Source organism: Stegostoma tigrinum, unplaced genomic scaffold, assembly GCF_030684315.1.
Source record: "Stegostoma tigrinum isolate sSteTig4 unplaced genomic scaffold, sSteTig4.hap1 scaffold_49, whole genome shotgun sequence".
NCBI lineage: Eukaryota > Metazoa > Chordata > Chondrichthyes > Orectolobiformes > Stegostomatidae > Stegostoma > Stegostoma tigrinum.
In genome coordinates this window covers 2340460-2363213 of record NW_026728419.1, presented here as the reverse complement: position 1 = coordinate 2363213, position 22754 = coordinate 2340460, and the positions used below count along the sequence as shown (strand labels likewise).

The 22754-nt window shown below is 44.0% G+C and overlaps 1 protein-coding gene across 3 annotated transcripts in view; it reads right to left on the bottom strand.

Moving 5' to 3' along the window:
• Nucleotides 1–17793, bottom strand: part of LOC132208625 (ral guanine nucleotide dissociation stimulator-like 1) — a 60287-nt gene extending 42494 nt beyond the window's left edge. The window contains exons 1-6 of one of the 3 annotated variants that reach the window (XM_059644085.1): nucleotides 17568–17793; nucleotides 16410–16468; nucleotides 11300–11373; nucleotides 7262–7461; nucleotides 3761–3823; nucleotides 2258–2338 (exon numbers count right to left, since the gene is read on the bottom strand). In XM_059644085.1, the coding sequence (XP_059500068.1) occupies nucleotides 2258–2338; nucleotides 3761–3823; nucleotides 7262–7461; nucleotides 11300–11373; nucleotides 16410–16468; nucleotides 17568–17671 (581 nt within the window). In that variant the 5' untranslated portion in view covers nucleotides 17672–17793. The remainder of the gene's footprint in view (nucleotides 1–2257; nucleotides 2339–3760; nucleotides 3824–7261; nucleotides 7462–11299; nucleotides 11374–16409; nucleotides 16469–17567) is intronic. The other 2 variants (XM_059644086.1, XM_059644087.1) reach the window with 2 other exon arrangements.
• Between the last annotated feature and the right edge of the window lie 4961 nt (nucleotides 17794–22754).

Genomic DNA, 22754 nt, shown 5'->3' with positions numbered 1-22754 from the left:
CAGTCATGGGTGATAAGTTCCTCAACATCATTCTCCTGCTTTCTCCCCATAGCCCTTGATCCCCTTGATAAACAGGAACCTATCTGTCTCAGTTTTAAATGTCCTGGCCTCCACAGCCTTCTGTGGCAGTGAATTTCATAGATTCAACACTCTCTGGCTGAAGATGTTTCTCCAAATCTTCAATTGAAAAGGTCTCCTCTTTATTCTAAGACCGTGCCCTCGGGTCCTCGTCTCTCCTATCAATGGAAGCATCTTCCCAACATCCACTCTGTCCAGGCCATTCAGTATTCTGAAAGTTTCAATTAGATCACCCCTCATCCTTCTAAACTCCAATGAATATAGTTCTGGATTCCTCAAACGTTCCCTATATGTTTCGCTTTCCATTCCTGGGATAACTGTCGTGAATCTCCTCTGAACCCATTCCAGGGACAGTACATCCTTCCTGAGATATAGGACACAAATCTGCACGCAGCTCTCCAAGTACGACCTGACCAGAGCCTTACAAAGCCTCAGAGATACAGCCCTGTTTTTACATTCAAAATAAATGCCAACATTGCATTTGCCTTCCTGAATATATAAGGCAAAAATTAAAGACATTGTAAACAAGCACTTGCACCCAGAAATGGCTTACTCACAAAACGAACATTGAAGTATTTAGTGTGGATCCATAAGACTATGAGATATAGGGGCAGAATTAGCTCATTCGACCTGCTGAGTCTGCGTTGCCATTCAATTCTGACTGTGATGTTTCTCAAGCCCAATTGCCAGCCTTCTTCTGGTACCCTTGATCCTCTTATTAATCAAGAACCCTTCTCTCTATATATCTTAAATAGACCGAATGACTTGGCCTCGATGGCTTTCTGCAATGTTTTCCACAGATGAGCAACTCCCTGACTGAAGAAATTCTTTCTTACCTTAGTTCTAAAGGTTGGTCTCTTCACTGTGCGACTGCGCCGGCATGTCCTAATCTCTCCTACTAGTGGAAACATCTTCTCCATTCCATGTGCAATCCTTCCAGGTCTCTCAGTATTCTGAAAGTTTCAATGACATTCCCTCCCATCCTTCTAAACTGCATCCTGAACAGAACCAAAACCCTCAACCACTCTTCAGATGACAAGCTCTCCCAAGTTTTCAAGTGCTTATCAACTGGGTTTGTTAAACAGGCAACATTTCTGATGTATGTAACTACAATAGATCGAGATTTGTTTTTCACCTCCAAGCATTAAAAGGTGGTTTGCAAGTGACAGGAGTTGAGTCTGGAAGAGAAGCTGGGGAAGTTGCAAGAAAGAAGGAATTTCAACTTTCACACGTTTTCAAAACACCACGATCTTCTTTTTTGGGCAACGGGGGGAGGTGGGGCATGTAATAACATTGGAAATAGAGTTAGAGAGTCAAATTTTTCAATATATTTACCGGCAGTGCACAGTCCAATGTTTGGAAAAGAAACATTCCATTAAAGATCGTGTGTAATGCATGCCCAATCATTCACTGGCAATTAAATGGGAGGCGGGAGGATTAGGAAAATGGCAGGGAGGGGGTTTGCCACCTATACATTGCAAAGCTATGTGACATGGGCCAGTTCTCTTTGACACCTGGACTCTCCTTGACTTCTAAGGACTGCCTCCCTCATTTCCCTGATGGCGCCCACCTACACAACCTCAGTGACAATCAGCATTAACAGTTGGGCTGAGAAAGATGCTGATCTGCCATCCCTTTCTCTGGACCAGCAGCTGTCAAAACTGAGCCAAACCGTCAACTGGTGAGTAACGCCGGCAGCAATCTCTGTATTGGTTACCGTTGGAATCGGCCAAGGCCTCCAGGTTTCAGATCCAGCAGAAGGCCTGCAGCATGAACCACAAGCTTCCATCTAAAATTTCTTTTTACAACACTAAGAACAGAGCAAATATTAGAACAACAGCCAACTGTTTCTTTAATATAAAAAAAACAAACTACGGACGCAGACAATCTGAAAGAAAAGCAGATGTTTCTGGAGAAACTCTACAGGTTTTGCAGCATCTGCAGACAGAAAACAGAGTTCAAGTTGAGCCAAGCGACACTTCTTCAGAGATGCAAAGTTCTGAACAGGGGAACCTCAACTCAAAGCGCCCACTCTGCTTTCTCTCCACAGATGCTGCTCAGTTTCAGGAGAAAGTCTCAAAATAATGTTCCTGAAAATGGTGGCCCTCCAGCAGCTGCCCTTCACATAGTTGTATTCTGATTAAAGCATTATTTCCTCACACATTGGATCAATACTTACTTTCTGATCTCTGTAACTGTCTCTGCAGGCACTGGATTTGCAAGCTCCTCACAGCTCGGAATGTTATCACTGTTTCCGCTGCTGAAATTAGTTGTGAAAAATGTCATTTTAAACAAACACTTGCAGCCAGTAATTGTTCGCACATCGGCAGTTTCCTTTGTATTCCTTGTACTCTGAATAAAGCAAAACCTTAACCGCTTGTTGTATTCAAACTTATTCCTTCATGATAGATTTTAGAGTGCATGGTTTCCCATCTACCTTGTTGTTTGCACTGTCAGGTATTCTGCAAATGGTCATAAAAGCGCTATCAAGTAAATTTAAGCGAACATCTACATCCACAATAAAATTATCGTCATACACCTGAAAGACATTGAGTCCGTAATTTGAGCCATTGACAGCTAATTTTGTAACAACAGGTCTAGACGCAACTACAGAATATGGTGATTTGTCTCCACAAAGCCCTTGACTGCAGTTTGCAGGATAAGACCGTGAGACTGGGGTATGGCAGTAAAGAAAGAGAGAGAGAGAGAGAGAGAGAGAGAGAGAGAGGGAAGGAGAGAGAGAGAGAGAGACGGATGTATCAGATCCATTTCTTCATCATTTTATATTTGTTGCAAAGTCGAATAATATCTTAAACAAAGAGCTCCAGGCCCAAATATAGAAAGGCAACCAACTGTCCGATGAAATACTTCAGATAGTGTCTCGACATACAGGGCTGCATTTCCCAAGTCAACTGGCCTTGGCCTGAGACATGACATTCTTGGTAAAGTGAAGGGGAGTTCATGAGGAAAGCTGAATTCTCTTCTGCACCATTATACTGTATTGTCAGCGGTGGGCAAAGTAGCTGGTTTCATGACTCACTGGGCATGAAGTAAGTCACCAGCTGAAAGCCACTTGTGCCTGTCTGTCTTGCAAATAAGAGAGTTCCACAACTCCCACAGTGGACATTGGCCTGCAAATCTCTTTTGTGTAAGCTCAGCAATACCAACCTTCATGACAGCAAAGAAAAGATTGCAGCTCTGCCTCTATTTCATTCTTTGGTCAACAGTTTTTATAAAATAGATCACCCTCCAGATGTACTGGGAGTAGGTTTTTCTTCAAAACCTTCACAGGAGATTTGAAAGACAGCACAGGCAGACTGAGGGGAGGGGAGGAGGTAGGAACCTCAATTCTTCAACATGTTGTATCCTTAATTCAGAGTTCAGCTATCTAAATGTTTGGCGACAAATGGAGATCTGAATAGTGAATAGATGAGCAATGTTTCACTGAACACTTTTGGATCTTTTCTGTTGATACAACTTTTCTTTTTAAACAAACAAAATCTGTGTAGATTTTTGATACAATCAAACAACTCTGTTCATGTGACTGCTGCTGTCTAGTGTTTGCTGCATTGCTGTGGGAGGAAGGCCCTCCACAGATCTTACAGGAAGTGCCAGCAGGTTTTTTAACATTGTTGTATTTTGGATGAAATTTAATTAAGTCACACATTAGACTAAAGCTTACTTTGTGCTCACTGAATCGATAACTGGAATCTCTTCTGCCTCTGAGGTGCCAAAGCTTCCATATCTGCAATTGGTCAGACAGCACAAACTAAGTGATTTTAAACAAGCTTGAATCTACAATTTGCATTCAGCCACTGAAAAACATCTGAAGGTTCAGGATTTTGGCATTTGAAGCCTTGATTACCAAGTTTGTTAATACTTTGCATTGAAACTCCAATTTGGCACTTTACAGCATACCTGCCTCATCCCCTGCCACAGAGAAGAGTAAAGCATTCAATGTGGTTCAATGTTTTTTTAAAAAATCACTGTTTTAAATTGACAACCACTGCCCTTTAGACACTCGCCCTTCATTCTAGTCTCTTCTACAGGAGGAAACATTGTCTCCATGTCTACCCTGTCCAAATCGTCAGGTTTTTTTTGTTTCAAACACGTTGCCTCTTCCTTCCCTAAACACCAACTGATGCAAGCCTTGCCTGTGCAAATTTTCCTTGTAAGACAAGTCACTTAGTCTTGGTGTTATTCTGGTAAACCTGCTCTGAACTGCGTCTAATATATTTACTTCCATCCTTGAAATACACTGACTAATATAAAGAAAATCATTCAAGATATTGGATAACCAGTGATCCCTAATTTTGTGCTTAAATTCCCTCATGATAAAATGAAAACATTTAATTGCTTTCCAAATTACTTAATGTGTCTGTACATGATCATTTTGTGATTCATGCACGAGGATACCCAGATTCCACTCTATCTCAGAGCAATGCAATCTCCCTCAATAAAAACAAAACTGCTATTCTTTCTGCCAAAATGGACTTCAAATTTACCCATGTACAACTCTATTTGTCATATCGTTGACTACTTGCTAAACCTATATTTCTCTGCAGTATTCCGAAGTCCTCTAAGGTTAATTTTTTAGCGCATCTTTGTCACATCACCAAATCTGTCAGTCATAAATTCATTCCTTCAGAAGTCATGGGCTGGTCGTCAACACTTGGAAAACTTGGGCAGGAACAGATTTTTTAAATTATACTCATACTATACGATCCTAACCATTTTGAACTCAAGTTAATTCTCACGTATAAAAGCACACGTAAAAAGGGATGAATTCCCTGGATCTAATTACAGAACACCAAAATAACTGTAGCAACTAGTCAGACTGTTTCTCCCTTTCACCATGGATAAAGGAAAATTTTGAAATGTAGGGTGCCTGTAAGGTGAACGGATGCTATAAACATCCGTTGAATTATGATGATCTTTTAGCCGAATTAAAATGGTTGGCTCAAACACTAATCTTAAACACAAAATCTGACCAATTGGTAAAATGGGTTTGAACTTTTGAATGGCATGGAAGCCACTTTGTTGTTGACTTTTTAAAAACTCCAAGAATCTCCCTGCAGATGGAGACTTTCACCAAAAGACAATGGACAAGTTAGAGATCTAAGCAGCCAAAGTCATAAACAGTTACACTGTGAAAGGAGGAGATAGTAAATATAACAGATGATTGTCTTAACCACAGCTACCTTAGAGTTTAATGAGAACCAAACTCCTCAAATTTCAACAAACCACAGTTTGCTGAGATTCCTTGGTTTTACGAAATTTTCACTTTACCTTTAAAAGAATACCATCATCTAAGATGACCACCGGCCTAACACAAAAGCAAATAAGAAAGTAATAACCTGCGAAGAATCGTTGTCCACTATCTCACCTCTGAGAGATAACGTGAGACACATGCGTGAGCTGTGATGTTTCAAATTCTACGGCAAGTATGGGTCATCTTTTTTTAAAAACTCAGAAGCTTCTGGTTGGAATTATTCTGCTGGAACATTTATTTACTTGGGCAAAGAATTGAGAATATTTTGGCAACAGGCAAAAAGAGAAACCCAAATTCCCTTTTGAAAGGTCCAGCTGGATCGATTTCTGCAACCTATTGGGTTCATGAAAGCCTGCTCATTAGCTTACTGCTTTGAAGAAAAATCTAATAATCTCTGGTTATTTGCTGATTTTCTCCAATTTTTTAACCATAGCACATTTGGGAAACTTTTCCTACCCAGGGATATCCCTCTAATGTCAGAGGTACATCAATTGCAGGTCAGCAGTGGTGAGAATCGCTTTGTCCCCGAACTGAGTTTTTATAAGTTACCCCAAAACACCATTTGTGAAGTACATAAACTGTTCAATGCTCACCCAACATGCAAAAAAACTAATGTATGAAAACTGAGGTGACAAGAGAAACCATCACTGATGTCATTTGAAAAACATTTCACCCATTATTACAGAACTGCGGTATTCCTGCATATTTCAGTTGGAAGCAGACATTCATTTGACCAACATTTCAGTTTTGCAATGAAGGTTCCTCACCCTGAACTCAGCTTCCAAACTTTGATTGTTATGCCCAACACAGACTTACAGACAATTGATCAGAGATAATGGGAACTGCAGATGCTGGAGAATCCGAGATTACAAAGTGTGGAGCTGGATGAACACAGCAGGCCAAGCAGCATGTTCGGAGCACAAAAGCTGGGTCTAGGCCTGACATGTCAGCGTGTGTGCTCCTAAGATGCTGCTTAGCCTGCTGTGTTCATCCAGCTCCACACTTTGTTATTACAGACAATTGATAGGCTTCTTTCAATTAAAATAACATTTTTCCATTCACTACATGCAGAAACTTAAACATTCCAAACATAGTTGTAGGAAGCTCCAAACTACATAAAAAGCATTGAAGGAAGTCAACGTCACTGTTTATCTTTAATACCAAGGTCCAGACATTGTCCTAATACATTCACCACACTTTTTAATCGTTGTATTGTACTGGTTCTCGATCGCTTCATTATTGCGAAAAAATAATCAAAAATACATTGGCAGCTGTCTCAGCATTATGTTTTGTGAGTATGTTTTATTCACTTCTGTCCCAAATCACTAGCCGGGTGCTTAAACATGATTTGTGCCACCATTTGGGATCAGGGATATTGGAAGGCGATGGGGGCACAAAACAGGAGAACTGAAGGACTGCTTTGCCTTGTTGTAAACAAACAAGCTCATCAGTCCCACTGCAGTCTCTCTTTATGAAGGACTTCAAGTCTAATTACTTTTAATCAAGTTATTCAAACTTATTATGACACATGACATAGGAGATAGAATTTGAATCCGGACCTTTTAGGCAGAAGGTGGAAGATAAAACCATCTGTGTGGAGGATAAAATCCTCCAGAATACTTTAAAAAATGTGGACTTTTCTGATGAAACTGGATGAAAGTTAAAGCCCAAATTTGCAGAGCTTAATGTCCAAGGGATTGGGGTGCAGGTAAGTTTGTGTCTTCAATGAACAAAAAATAGTCTCCCTAACTGAGGGTTGGATGGAGATTCTCAGTTTACTGAGAGTTGTTTCCATATGGCTAGTTTCAGCGATTCATTGCCAGAAGGATTAATAACAAAAATTACTCGACAGAACATACTTTTCTATCATTACCATTAAACAAAGGAGATGCTCATAAGATTTATGCTCACTTGTCCAGGAGGATGTACAACACACTTTCAGCAGTGGTATATGCTTTGTATGTCGAAAAGAATGTGCGGATGTAGAAACGCTCCTTGTTCATGAGAGCGATTACAAAATTTTCGACAAGTCTTTTTGAGGTCTCAGAGTGAAGAATTTGAACGTTGGAGGTATCGACAGCGAGATGGGATGGAAGCTCATCTCCTGATGCCTACAGAGAATACAAATTTAAAAAGTAAATGTGATGCAGGAACAATGTTTATTTGTATAGATCTCTGACATGGTAGAAATATTTCAAAATGCTTCACATTTACATAATCATTTAAAAATCGCTCCAAGATTCATGAAGCTAAAACTAGGGCAGGTCACCAAAAGCTTGGTCAGAAAGATTGGTTTTGAGGACAAAGAGGAGATGTTTTGGAACAGTGTCCCAGAACTGGGTAGCTGAACACACCAATGACAGGATAAAGAAGATCAAGCATGCAGGCAAGATCAAAGTGGCCGGAATTAGAAGTACAAAGATATGAGCATTGAAGGGTTGGAGGGGAATACCATTGATGAGGAGATACAATATGTTCAATCCAATGATAAAGCAGCTGGTCACTTCATGTATTGCTTGAACCATTAAAAAAAACACAAAGTTAAAGTCAAAACATTACAGAAACATGGCCAGCTAGATTCATACAAAACAGAAATTTGAGCCTTGGAGTTATTTTGTGTCGATCTCAAGAATATTAAACCATCATTTTAAGTAAATAAACATTTAATATTAAATCCCTTCAGCTGACTACCCACTATTTCTCAATTTCTACTTTAATCCAGTCATCAGACGGGCCAGAAAGTTTCCACAACAGAGAAAATGTGGAATTATGTGCAGCAACTTCTGTCTACAGCTCGAGGCCACAGCCAGCAACAGGAAACATGACAGTCTGGCTTCAATCCTGTTTGAATTCTCTGCTAACAATATCACTGACTTCACATTTCTGAACAATATTGTTCTGAGGAATCTAATTACTCTTGAAAGCAAGCTTACATAACTGGAAGGAAAGCAGAGAGGTGTAAAATGTTTGCTGACTTGGCGGAAAATAGAAGGAGGGAGAAACTGAAGAAAAAGGAAACCTCTGTTTTTTTTTTGTTCCACAACTCGTGCCATGCAAGGTCTCTTCCAATGTGCTGCCGAAGGGTTATCATACTTGATACTGTGGAGTGTGCAAAAGAAATTAAGAACTCTCACAAAGAACTTCATAGTTCAAATCACATCAAGCACCCCTATATCAAATTCAGTTTCCTTCATGTCAGCAGATGAATATACCTTTGGGATTGGGCAGGGGTCAGGGTGGAGCATGTCAGCAAAGGAGGGAATTGGAGCACTCTTGAAGGAGCCTGATTTGAAATTTGAAATCCAATGCGAACCTCTCAACTTTGCCAGAGTAGCTGACCGGTTCTGTCAGAATTATGAATCGTCTGTATTCACAGGAAATGTATTTCCAAGACTTGTTCCAAGTAATAGAAAATTGTACAAAATGTGTTTCAATTAAATGAAGTTGCCGTTTTAAGAACTTTACCCCACACAAGTATAAAAAAGCATGACTGCAGAAAAGCATAACCTCCAAACAAAGATAACAAAGTGTGGAGCTGGATGAACACAGCAGGCCAGGCAGCATCTTTGGAGCACAAAAGCTGACGTTTCGGGCCTAGACGCTCCATCAGAAAAGGGGGAGGGGGAGAGGGTTCTGAAATAAATGGGGAGAGAGGGGGAGGCGGACCGAAGATGGGTAGAGGAGAATATAGGTGGAGAGGAGACAGACAAATTTCGAGGCAGGAATGGAGCCAGTAGAGGTGATTGTAGGTAGGGAGGTAGGGAGGGGATAGGTCAGGCTGGGGAGGTCGAATAGGTCAAGTGGGTGGGATGAGGTTAGACAGAAGGAAATGGGTGTGTTGCTTGGGGTGGGAGGAGGGGATAGATGAGAGGAAGAACAGGTTAGGGAGGCAGGGGCAAGGTGGGCTGGTATTGGGATGCGGTAGGGGAAGGGGAGATTTTGAAGCTCAATTTGTTTATGTGTCATCATATTTTGATCCAGAAAGACAAATAACATTAAAAATAAATTGATGTTTTATGACGATGATGACAATCTCAGTGAGAGAAATTATGTAATGTCCATCTTTAAATATTAAAAGAGCAAAACTATTGAATGTTTGCAATACATTACTAAAACAAAGGCTACCAGCTGCCAATACATTGCCTTCAACATTTTTAATGGTGAAATCTCTGTTCCTTTCTCTCTCACCCTACTACTCATTCCTTCCATCTGTTCTGCTGTTGTGGTAAAAGGCTATCAGCTCCCCTACTCAAATTTACTTCATAATCATTCTTCCCGCTCCTTTCCTTCCCATTCATTGCACGGTGTAACAGAAGAAAGGACAGGATATCTATGGAAGGATGTGCCCTCCAGTGTTCTAAGTTTTCACAATTCCAGCAAAAAGGAAAAAAAAATACAATCGAGCGCAGTAAATCACGGTCCCTCAACGCACAGTTTTTGCGGCGATAAATCAAAACTGGTGCGTTTTCTCAGTATATTGTACACATGCAGTCAGTAAGCAATCAACAGGCATGGAGGAAATCTCTCAAGCAGATATTAATATGTCAATAAAAGCAGGATGGAAGAGTTGAAGTTAATTATGCAGCGGAGAGAATCAACTGAAGTGTGCACATTCAGGTTTCAAATATTAAGTAGAGTTCCACATGAACATTGTTTTATTTCCCTCTCGTAGTCAAAATACCACAACACACTAGCTTGCCTGACAGATGACATGTTCTTTTCTTGTTTCGAATTCAGGAACTGGTTTGCAAATCTGGTTCAGATTTGGACTTTGTTCACTGAAGGTTGCCAGGCACAGCATGTGGCAGAGCAGTGGAAAGTGGCCAGTGATTGAAACACCATCTAATGCCCACTCTTAACCCCTATTAACACACTCCAGTTTGTGGCTACAAGTTAGTTCTAGTCATGATGATTGTCAAAAATTTATGAAAAACATGACAGTTATTTTCACCACCCCCACTACACGACATCAAGGGACACAATTCCTCTTCATGATTATATCGTTGCTCTATGTTCATCATGAATGTAAATTGGGTGACTATTCTATCTCAGTCTTAAATTGAAAAGAAGAATTTGCACATGTCGCTTACTTAATTAATAACAATTAGAAAAGTTTGAACAGATCTCTATCCTAGTACACAGCATACTTTTGTTACTCCATTTGTCTTACAGTTTGCTTGCTGAATATCTCAGAACTTAAACTATATTTTTTGAATTCATAGGAATAAGGTCTCTTGAGCTTGCTCCATTGTATCACATCATGATGCATTTCTCTCTTAACTCCATTTATCCATTTACTGTGAATACACTAGCGTAACATAAATGGCAGTCTTGAAGTTCTGAATGAACCCAACAGACTTCAACTTCAGAACCTCCAATGGACGACATTTTTTGGAAAAACGTCTGTCGCCAGATTTCACACCCATCGGACGTAGCTCGGATTTGAAAAGTGCAGCAATAGATATTTCCTGACATAAACAGTCAGTGATTATCACAAAAAAACCCAGCTTGTCTGTTCCAAAGTGACCCACCTTCGAAAAAAAAGTCACCATTACCACACCACATCATAGGGCTGTGCTCACATGAGTGAGAGAGAGAGAGACAGCTGGTGATTGTTTAACCAGCATGTCAGGCACGGGGAGAAGTCGATAAGGACAAACCCTCATGGTCAACACAAATGTTTATTTCCTCTTTCAATATCACCTTGCTCTTCCTTAGAACAATTGAAACTTTAAAAGGCCAAGTGAGCAGATGAGAGCATCAGCCTTCAAACATTTCAGCTCCCTCAAAATGAAACGGGACAAACCTGTGACCAAATATATAAAACATCTTGCACATCGTGGAAGAATGTGCGAGTGAGTGAGTGTTGGATGGTGTAGAGGAATATGAAGAATAAGTAATCAGGGGATTGGAATTTGTTGTGTGTGAAAAAGCAAGGATAGTACATACCATTTTTATTCTGAGTAGTATGACGGAAATCTGACTGCTTCGGCAAGCTGACTGACCGGAAACAACAGTCAAATCTATAAGATAAGTGAAAACATCATGAGAGACAAAACCAAATTCAACATATAAAGAGAAAGACTGCCATAAAAAAATTAAATACTGGACCAAAAAAGATAAAATGCTGACTTCAGTGTAGTTACATGTGTCCATGATCTGTTTGCTCTTCTGATATCATGTTGCTCTTGTTCAGAAAACACAACTTTAAAATCCTAACTGAGCCAACACGGACGTCAGGATTCAGACTTTTTAGGCCACTCAAAATAAAAATCAACAAAGCTTTCACATCAATATATGAATAAAAATCACTCTACACACCCTGGAAGCACTGTCTCAGAATCTAAAGGGAGTAACCCAGAGTCAAAGCAAGCGAGGCTGCCTTCATGCAGGATCGGTTCACCAAGAGCAGTCTCTGGCATTAATACAGGGTAATGGGCTCTGCCAGATGGACACCTGAGGCAGTCAGCTTCTCAGAATCCACACCTCTGCAGTCCAGTGAGTGGGACACAGTCAGCCCAGTGGGAGACCGAACCCGGTGTGGGGAGTGGGGAGAAAACAGCTGGGAAACTGTAGAGACATCAGTTAGATGTCGGGTCACCTATTGCTCAGTCTGTCAAGGTCGCAAAAGGGGGCTGCCACATCAGTCCTCATTGTGCTCAAAGATATTACACTGAGAACTGTCTGACTCCAGGGTCAGGCTGCTGTCATTGATGCAAGGCTGACAACTACTACTTTTCACAGGTGTCATGGACCGCTGCTGTTTTAATCTCGTCGGATACGGGAGGCACGGTGGCTCAGTGATTAGCACTGCAGCCTCACAGTGTCAGGAACCCGGGCTCGATTCCAGGCTCAGGCTGACTGTGTGGAGTTTGCATATTCTCCCCGTGTCTGCATGGGTTTCCCCTGGGTGCTCCCACAGTCCAAAGATGTGTCGGCTAGGTGGATCGGCCATGCTAATTTGCCCGTAGTGTTGAAGGGTGTGTGGGTGAAAGGAAGATGGGTCTGGGTGGGATGCTTCAAGGGGCGGTTTGGACTTGTTGGGCTGAAGGGCCTGTTTCCACACCGTAGGGAATCTAATCTAATTTAATATGTCACAGATGAGTATGAGCAAATGGAACAAAGGAGCAGGAATATTTCCAAGATAACAAAGTGTGGGGCTGGATGAACACAGCAGGCCAAGCAGCTGCAGTTCCCTGCTGTGTTCATCCAGCTCCACACTTTGTTAGAGATAATGGGAACTGCAGATGCTGGAGATTCCAAGATAATAAAATGTGAGGCTGGATGAACACAGCAGGCCAAGCAGCATCTCAGGAGCACAAAAGCTGACGTTTCGGGCCTAGACCCTTCATCAGAGAGGGGGATGGGGGGAGGGAACTGGAATAAATAGGGAGAGAGGGGGAGGCGGACCGAAGATGGAGAGCAAAGAAGATAGGTGGAGAGGGTGTAGGTGGGGAGGTAGGGAGGGGATAGGTCAGTCCAGGGAAGACGGACAGGTCAAGGAGGTGGGATGAGGTTAGTAGGTAGCTGGGGGTGCGGCTGGGGGTGGGAGGAAGGGATGGGTGAGAGGAAGAACCGGTTAGGGAGGCAGAGACAGGTTGGACTGGTTTTGGGATGCAGTGGGTGGGGGGGAAGAGCTGGGCTGGTTGTGTGGTGCAGTGGGGGGAGGGGATGAACTGGGCTGGTTTAGGGATGCAGTGGGGGAAGGGGAGATTTTGAAACTGGTGAAGTCCACATTGATACCATATGGCTGCAGGGTTCCCAGGCGGAATATGAGTTGCTGTTCCTGCAACCTTCGGGTGGCATCATTGTGGCAGTGCAGGAGGCCCATGATGGACATGTCATCAAGAGAATGGGAGGGGGAGTGGAAATGGTTTGCGACTGGGAGGTGCAGTTGTTTGTTGCGAACTGAGCGGAGGTGTTCTGCAAAGCGGTCCCCAAGCCTCCGCTTGGATTCCCCAATGTAGAGAAAGCCGCACCGGGTACAGTGGATGCAGTATACCACATTGGCAGATGTGCAGGTGAACCTCTGCTTAATGTGGAATGTCATCTTGGGGCCTGGGATGGGGGTGAGGGAGGAGGTGTGGGGACAAGTGTAGCATTTCCTGCGGTTGCAGGGGAAGGTGCCGGGTGTGGTGGGGTTGGAGGGCAGTGTGGAGCGAACAAGGGAGTCACGGAGAGAGTGGTCTCTCCGGAAAGCAGACAGGGGTGGGGATGGAAAAATGTCTTGGGTGGTGGGGTCGGATTGTAAATGGCGGAAGTGTCGGAGGATAATGCGTTGTATCCGGAGGTTGGTAGGGTGGTGTGTGAGAACGAGGGGGATCCTCTTGGGGCGGTTGTGGCGGGGGCGGGGTGTGAGGGATGTGTCGCGGGAAATGCGGGAGACGCGGTCAAGGGCGTTCTCAATCACCGTGGGGGGGAAGTTGCGGTCCTTAAAGAACTTGGACATCTGGGATGTGCGGGAGTGGAATGTCTTATCGTGGGAGCAGATGCGGCGGAGGCGGAGGAATTGGGAATAGGGGATGGAGTTTTTGCAGGAGGGTGGGTGGGAGGAGGTGTATTCTAGGTAGCTGTGGGAGTCGGTGGGCTTGAAATGGACATCAGTTACAAGCTGGTTGCCTGAGATGGAGACTGAGAGGTCCAGGAAGGTGAGGGATGTGCTGGAGATGGCCCAGGTGAACTGAAGGTTGGGGTGGAAGGTGTTGGTGAAGTGGATGAACTGTTCGAGCTCCTCTGGGGAGCAAGAGGCGGCGCCGATACAGTCATCAATGTACCGGAGGAAGAGGTGGGGTTTGGGGCCTGTGTAGGTGCGGAAGATGGACTGTTCCACGTAACCTACAAAGAGGCAGGCATAGCTGGGGCCCATGCGGGTGCCCATGGCCACCCCCTTAGTCTGTAGGAAGTGGGAGGAGTCAAAAGAGAAGTTGTTGAGTGTGAGGACGAGTTCCGCTAGGCGGATGAGAGTGTCGGTGGAGGGGGCCTGGTCGGGCCTGTGGGACAGGAAGAAGCGGAGGGCCTTGAGGCCATCTCCATGCGGAATGCAGGTGTACAGGGACTGGACGTCCATGGTGAATATGAGGTGTTGGGGGCCAGGGAATTGGAAGTCCTGGAGGAGGTGGAGGGCGTGGGTGGTGTCACGGACATAGGTGGGGAGTTCCTGGACCAAAGGGGAGAAAATGGAGTCCAGATAGGTGGAGATGAGTTCGGTGGGGCAGGAGCAGGCTGAGACGATGGGTCGACCAGGGCAGGCAGGTTTGTGGATTTTGGGAAGGAGATAGAAACGGGCTGTGCGGGGTTGGGGAACAATGAGGTTGGAGGCTGTGGGTGGGAGGTCCCCTGAGGTGATGAGGTCATGAATGGTGTTGGAGATGATGGTTTGGTGCTCGGGTGTGGGGTCATGATCGAGGAGGCGGTAGGAGGTGGTGTCGGAGAGTTGGCGTCTGGCCTCGGCGATGTAGAGGTCAGTTCACCTTCAGTTCACCTGGGCCATCTCCAGCACATCCCTCACCTTCCTGGACCTCTCAGTCTCCATCTCAGGCAACCAGCTTGTAACTGATGTCCATTTCAAGCCCACCGACTCCCACAGCTACCTAGAATACACCTCCTCCCACCCACCCTCCTGCAAAAACTCCATCCCCTATTCCCAATTCCTCCGCCTCCGCCGCATCTGCTCCCACGATAAGACATTCCACTCCCGCACATCCCAGATGTCCAAGTTCTTTAAGGACCGCAACTTCCCCCCCACGGTGATTGAGAACGCCCTTGACCGCGTCTCCCGCATTTCCCGCGACACATCCCTCACACCCCGCCCCCGCCACAACCGCCCCAAGAGGATCCCCCTCGTTCTCACACACCACCCTACCAACCTCCGGATACAACGCATTATCCTCCGACACTTCCGCCATTTACAATCCGACCCCACCACCCAAGACATTTTTCCATCCCCACCCCTGTCTGCTTTCCGGAGAGACCACTCTCTCCGTGACTCCCTTGTTCGCTCCACACTGCCCTCCAACCCCACCACACCCGGCACCTTCCCCTGCAACCGCAGGAAATGCTACACTTGTCCCCACACCTCCTCCCTCACCCCCATCCCAGGCCCCAAGATGACATTCCACATTAAGCAGAGGTTCACCTGCACATCTGCCAATGTGGTATACTGCATCCACTGTACCCGGTGCGGCTTTCTCTACATTGGGGAAACCAAGCGGAGGCTTGGGGACCGCTTTGCAGAACACCTCCGCTCAGTTCGCAACAAACAACTGCACCTCCCAGTCGCAAACCATTTCCACTCCCCCTCCCATTCTCTTGATGACATGTCCATCATGGGCCTCCTGCACTGCCACAATGATGCCACCCGAAGGTTGCAGGAACAGCAACTCATATTCCGCCTGGGAACCCTGCAGCCATATGGTATCAATGTGGACTTCACCAGTTTCAAAATCTCCCCTTCCCCCACTGCATCCCTAAACCAGCCCAGTTCATCCCCTCCCCCCACTGCACCACACAACCAGCCCAGCTCTTCCCCCCCACCCACTGCATCCCAAAACCAGTCCAACCTGTCTCTGCCTCCCTAACCGGTTCTTCCTCTCACCCATCCCTTCCTCCCACCCCCAGCCGCACCCCCAGCTACCTACTAACCTCATCCCACCTCCTTGACCTGTCCGTCTTCCCTGGACTGACCTATCCCCTCCCTACCTCCCCACCTACACCCTCTCCACCTATCTTCTTTGCTCTCCATCTTCGGTCCGCCTCCCCCTCTCTCCCTATTTATTCCAGTTCCCTCCCCCCATCCCCCTCTCTGATGAAGGGTCTAGGCCCGAAACGTCAGCTTTTGTGCTCCTGAGATGCTGCTTGGCCTGCTGTGTTCATCCAGCCTCACATTTTATTATCCACACTTTGTTATCTTGGATTCTCCAGCATCTGTAGTTCCCATTGTCTCTAAAGGCAAATTTCCATGTGAGGTCTGGAATAAGTGAGTCGATGCCTGACTGAACACAGGGAGACAAGGAACTGGATTGAAGCTTGTGCTTTGTGAAAAATTAATGATAACTCATACCTTTCAGAATCAAAGTGGGTTGGAGTCTGAGGAATGAGAAAGGTGAAGTATCGTCAAACCTAAAAGACAAATGAAAACACCATAAAAGTAAAAACCAAATTCAACATGAAAAGAGAAAGAGTACGATCACACTTAAATACTAGACCAAAAAATATGCTGACTTCAGCCTCATTACATATGTCAAATATTCATTTGCGCCTTCACTGTCTACTTGGTCTTCCTTCAACAATTTAACATTTTAACTTGTCAACTGAGCAGCCAGGACATCACCCTTCAGATACTTCAGTTCAAAATGAAACTCAACAAAGCTTTGCTCTAATCCAACACCTTGAACATCTGGAATGATTTCCCAAAGGGCCTTTTTCATCTAAATACTATTTTTTGGCTGCTGTAATGTAGGAAAGGCACTGGTTAATGTGCAGAAAGCACGTTTTCATGAATAACAATTGGTAATGATTAGCTTTTCCATTGAAATAACATTCACTGAGGGATAAATAGTAGATGATTTATACGGGAGAATTCCATTCTTGTTTTGTTTGCGAATTGTTGTGATAATGGGATCTTGCGGTCATCCGAGATGAACATTTTTCCTGCTAATATCACCTTCAGCAAAGACCAGAAGAAACATTTTCCTCCATCAAAGAGCGGACACAAAAATGTGGCCAATATAATTTTGGTTTTGGCAAGTACTGGAACCATTGCGACCCACAACATACACGCATTAATTCAATCGGGTTACCCCAAATTCACATCATTTTTCCAGTTTTCCCGTCTTTGAAATTCGTACTAAAATCCAATTTCTTTACAAATAGTGTCCAGTATATATTGAATTCAAATTACCTCAAAACTCTTCTCACAACCAAGAGTGATACCACAAAGGTATTGCTCCTTTCCCTCCGCTTCAATTAGTGTTAGTTCTAATTACACTGATGAGGGAGAGAAAAGAAATAAGCGATTCGCACTTGAAACTGCAGAGCTACAAGTCTGCAATGTTCACCTCACGTTGTCTCAACATGAAGTGAAGACACACAGCAGTTATTGTTTATTCTTGTTTGTGTTTATGACATCACAGGCAAACCATTGTGATGTCACTGGGCTTATTCTTTTTTAAAAGAAAACCTTCCCGAGAAAGAACACAAAACCTGTTCCAGCAGTTACCTGCTGTTTTCCACTTCATCTCCGTGTACGCGGTTGTCATGTGGGGAGGGCTTGTTTGTAAACGTGGGCATCATAACATGGATGCAGTTTCCCATCTTCACCATCTTCCCTTAACAGCCTTCCTGGGATATTGCCCATGGGGGTGAAGGCACCAGGAGGCCTGCCCACATGTGACCAATCCGTCTATTAATTTATTTGGTGGCCAGACTGGCTGATCAGCTGTCAAGAGGATGGATGGTCTCATCTGTCCTGAAAGTCCCTTAAAAACATCCCTGAAGTTAATTTAACCTTTATATTCACCTTCGAATCCTTTGCACTCCTCTCATCACAGTCACAATAACACTTACTGTTATGTCCTGCATGTTCACCAACTCTCTATTCATGCTCATACATTACCTTCAGTTCCAGAGCCCTTATCTTATCTATTAGCCACCAGTGTGACACCCTACAAAATGCCTCTTGGGGATCCAGGTGTTATGCAGCTGTTGGTTTCCTCTTTGCGACCTCACTTGTTTGACTCTGAAAAAGGAATGAAATTGTCAAACATGCCTGGCCCCAGGGTGACCTTGAACTTACCTGCAACTGCCCTGTCTCCATCATGGAATGTCTTCTTCTGGATTGACCACGTTGATTTAATCAGATGATACGATTTTTGTTTTAAAAGCATTGCTGAAACATACTTAATGAAGAGACATTATTAAGCACTTTCCCAACTGATTGAAATCATGTTAACTGGCTTTATCCCTTATTTTTGCTCCTCTTTCTTTCTTACATAGCAGTGTTACAACTGCTAATTTCTACTGAACTCAGACTTTTCCAGAATCCAGGATATTTTGGTAAATCAGAAACCAAAATATCTACGATGTCTGAAGCTGGGCTCCAGGGGTATTCAGTTTCTTGGAAGGACTGACAAGAAGGAGGAGGTAGGTCAGCATTACTGGTTACGGAATAAAATTAATATGGTAATGACAATGGATATTAGTTCTGGTGAAATGGAGTCTGGGTACAGTTTAGAAACATCAAGGGACAGAAATTGACAGTGGTCGATGTATATCCACCCCAGTCAACTCAAGTGGTAATTTTAGCAGAAGGCACTAAACAGGAAATTGAAGACACCAGCAGAAAGGGAGAGCTCTAACTGTGATGAAAGGTCACTGACTTCAAGAGTCAGGTGACTTCAGTCTGCATAAAGATTGGGCAAAGCAAATCAGTTATCATTGCATACAGGAGGAATTCCTGACATACTTATTAAATTCATTCACGGGATGAGGGCATCACTGGCTAGGGTAACATTTATTACCAATTCCTAAATGTCCAGAGAGCAGTTAAGAGTCAACCACATTGCTGTGGGTCAGGAGTTACATGTAAGCAAGGCTGGCAGTTTACTTCCCTTAAAGGACAACAGATTCATGCTCATCATTAGACGCTTAATTCCAGGTTTGTATTGAATTCAAATTCCGCCGTCTGCTGCAACTGGATTCAAACACAAGTCCCCAACATAGTATCTGGGTCTCTGGATTAAGTGTCCAGTGATAACAATCTCAGGCCACTGTCTCCCCAATGAAGTGTGTGCAGTGCGGGTTTCTGGGTCAACACTTTGAGGAACCAACAAGCAAAACTGAAGTTTGAGGTGGGAAGACTGTGTCCATGCCCCCTCGGGGAAGTGACCCTCATTTTCACCCACAGAAGGAAACTAACAAGGACACCTTCCACTGAGAGTGCCAGAGGCTTTCGGAGAGAGCAACCCCCAGAAAGCAGAACGTCACTCACTTGGCTCTATTGTCCCATTCCAGACTCCAAAACTAGAACCTGTTTACAGCAACAAATGGAAGTATTTGATGGATGCCCTGGGTTTGTGCTCCTCCCCCATTGCTCACCTGCAGTTTTCCTGCTTCACCTTGTACTTCCAGCCAAACATCACTGATGTCAGCTGCTTCCTGCCATTCCAAATGCTCCTCCTCAAGTGGAAGGACAAACAGCAATGTGGAAATTCACACATATTTCTGGTCTGTGGAGGAAATGATACTGTTATAATTTCAGATAATTTTTAAAGGGCTCTTTTTGCCCTTTGAAGCAGGGGGTGTACAAACACTATCACAGGCTCGAACTCACAACCACTAGTTTCTGAGAACAGTGCTCTGACCACTGAGCTGTGCAGCCAGGCACAAGGCATGGAAAGAGGGTCTCATGTATTGGAAATAGCAAAAGAACAGATAACTGGAGACTATTATATATCAAGACGTAACAAAACCGAAACAGAGCAGAGGGGCATCATGTGCAGAAGGTTGGGAGAATGCAAGGCCGAATCAGACAGTGTCCTGAGTGCCATAAACTGATCTTTCCTGCTGGTCCAGAGATTACTATTCAGTGCCTTCACTGTCGTAGCCTGTTCATGGTTATCATTTAAAGTAATAAATCTGAAATATTGACTGATCTTGAGAAGCAGAATTATGTCATTGATCAGTCAAAATCAATTCACTCCATGTTACAGTTCCACATCAGCAATGCCAGCTGAAACTGCCTGGCGTGCAATCAGTTTAAAACAAGAATAGAGGGGAGGTCAGGAAAAGTGAAGGGCAATGGTAGTTTGTGAGAGGCGACTGGAGGCCAAGTGGAGCCAGGTTCAATGTGGGTGTTGAAGACCAGTCTTCACTGTTACCCTGGCATACAGATCACATTGGATCAATCACACAAGGATCCTCCTTTGTGTGTTGTCTTTTGCACACAACAACTCGGGTCAGTGCCTCGAGGGGCTCGGATATTTTTAATTTGGCAACTAACTCAGGTCAGTGGTGCACAAACTAAGCTGTGTCGGGACACTATTTAAATGGGTCACCACTCATTGCAATGACCCAGAACTATGCAGAAAGAGGAAGAACACCAATACAAAATCTTCGCTTTGAATGGCTATCCCTGCAATTTCATCCACAGGTACTGACTAAACAGCAACACGAAGAGGACACATTATGCCCTAACACACTGGACACACTGCCACACATCAAGAACATATCAGAACTGACAACTCCTATGACCACTAGGAATTACGGTAGCACACAAGCCCAAAGCCATGCTACGACAAACATTCTCAAGGATTAAAGACACCATACCCACGACATGCAGAACTGACAGTGTTTACAAAATACTGTGCAACGATTGCCACAAACATTATATCAGACAGACAGGAAGGAAACTAGCCGTCAGTGTACATGAACATCAGCCGGCAGCAAAATGACATGACAAACTTTCCCTAATATCAGTACACCCGGATAATGAAGGCCATCAGTTTAACTGGGACAACATAACCGTAGTAGTGCAATCCAAACATAGCCACACATGGGAATTCCTAGAGGCATGGTTCTCAATCCATAATGCAGTCGGCAAACATATAGAATTGGACCCCATATGCAACCCATACAGAACAGAATGCGAAATGACAGAAGTTGCCGGAACAGACCGGGCAGTATAAATTTCAAGTGGAGGAGAACAACATCGCTTCTTCGGAAGTCTCACTCATGACGTTACCTTGCGTGGTGACGAAAAGTCTGAACGAAAACAAGCCAGCTGGGTGAGCAAGTTTACAACTTTACTTGTTATCTTTACCGTTTAATGTGTGGCTCAGTGTCAGTCTTATACACACAGTGTTCTACCCGCTTCTCCTGCTGTACACAAGGTTTCCCAGCAAAAGGCAGCTTTGTGTGGAACACATGCAGTTTCTCCTGACAATGGGTACTGTTGCCATGAGCTGGGATATGAAATATACAATGAGCTGAAGTAGCCCCACACTCAAGTTACTCATTTACCTTTTAATTTCAATTTTCAATTTCCAAAACCCAGCAATCCATTCACTTAAGCTGCTGGGAACCTGACAAAAACAGCGTTGGCCAGACATTCCTCTTCGGGAGTGTCTGTCAATTTGCAAGGGTAGAAAAGCTGTCAACTTCACTCGAGTGAGAGAGGATACAATATTCCAAACTTCCAATTCAAAATCAGATGCCGTCTCAATTACACCACTGGCTCCACACGTCTTGCTGCAGCTTTCATCCTGTCGATTGCGATGTAATCAGGGATACTGGCGGAAAAACCATTTGCAAGGTGAATATCCTGCAAAATAATCACCGTCGCTGCTGCACTTCAACGTTCTCCACTTTGTGAAGCGGTGAATGTCACTGGCAAACGAAACACATTAGCCCTCACATGCCTGGTTCACTGTCACCTGTTTCTTTGCCACCCGTTTCTCTGCTGGAACTTGCCATTGCTTTGTTCACAGTCACTGCAAAGTTCTGCCTTGCATATTTTTTTTATTAAATTATCTCCTCCCAACTTAAAGACATTCCCTAGTCTTGAAATCTCCCATCCTTGGGAAATGACGACCACAATTCATACTATCTACATGTCTCATTATTTTATGAACTTCTAACAGGCCGCCTCTCAACCTCCTAAGCACCAGCAAGAAAAGTCAAAGTCTATCCAACCTTTCTTTATAAATCAAAGCTTCCATACCAGGCAACATCCTGGTAAACCTCTTCTTAACGCTCACCAGCTTCATGATATGCCTCCTGTAATTGTGTGACAGAAACCGCACATTGTATTCCAGAAGAGGTCTTATCAACATCCTGTGCAACCTCAATATGACTTCCCAACTCCTAAACTGAAACAATTGAGCAATGAAGGCTGCCGTGCCAAAAGACTGTTTAACCACTGTCTAAATGAGATGTAAACTTCAAATAATCATGTACCTGGATCCCCTAAGTCCATGAGTAGGCACCTTAACAGTGAGAGAAAGTCTGTGGGAGGATGAGGAATAGTTTTGAATTTCTTTGACCTCACATCTGAAGAAATTTATTGGACACATGCAGCTGAATAAGTTCAACAATTCATACTCCGTGAAGAACTATAAATGAACCTGAAGATTTTTCAATTAAAAAGTAAAGTTAGACCCTCTCGAGTCAGAAGGAAGCCATCGCAGTTCTGTTTCTGAACTTCTCCTACCCAACAGGTTCTGCAACATGTCCATATGAAGATGGATAAGGGAGAACCAGTGGATGTAGTGTACCTGGACTTTCAGAAAGCCTTTGATAAAGTCCCACATAGGAGATTGGTGAATAAAATTCGGGCACATGGTACTGGGGGCAAAATACTGAGTTGGATTGAAAATTGGCTGGCTGACAGGAAGCAAAATGTAGTGAT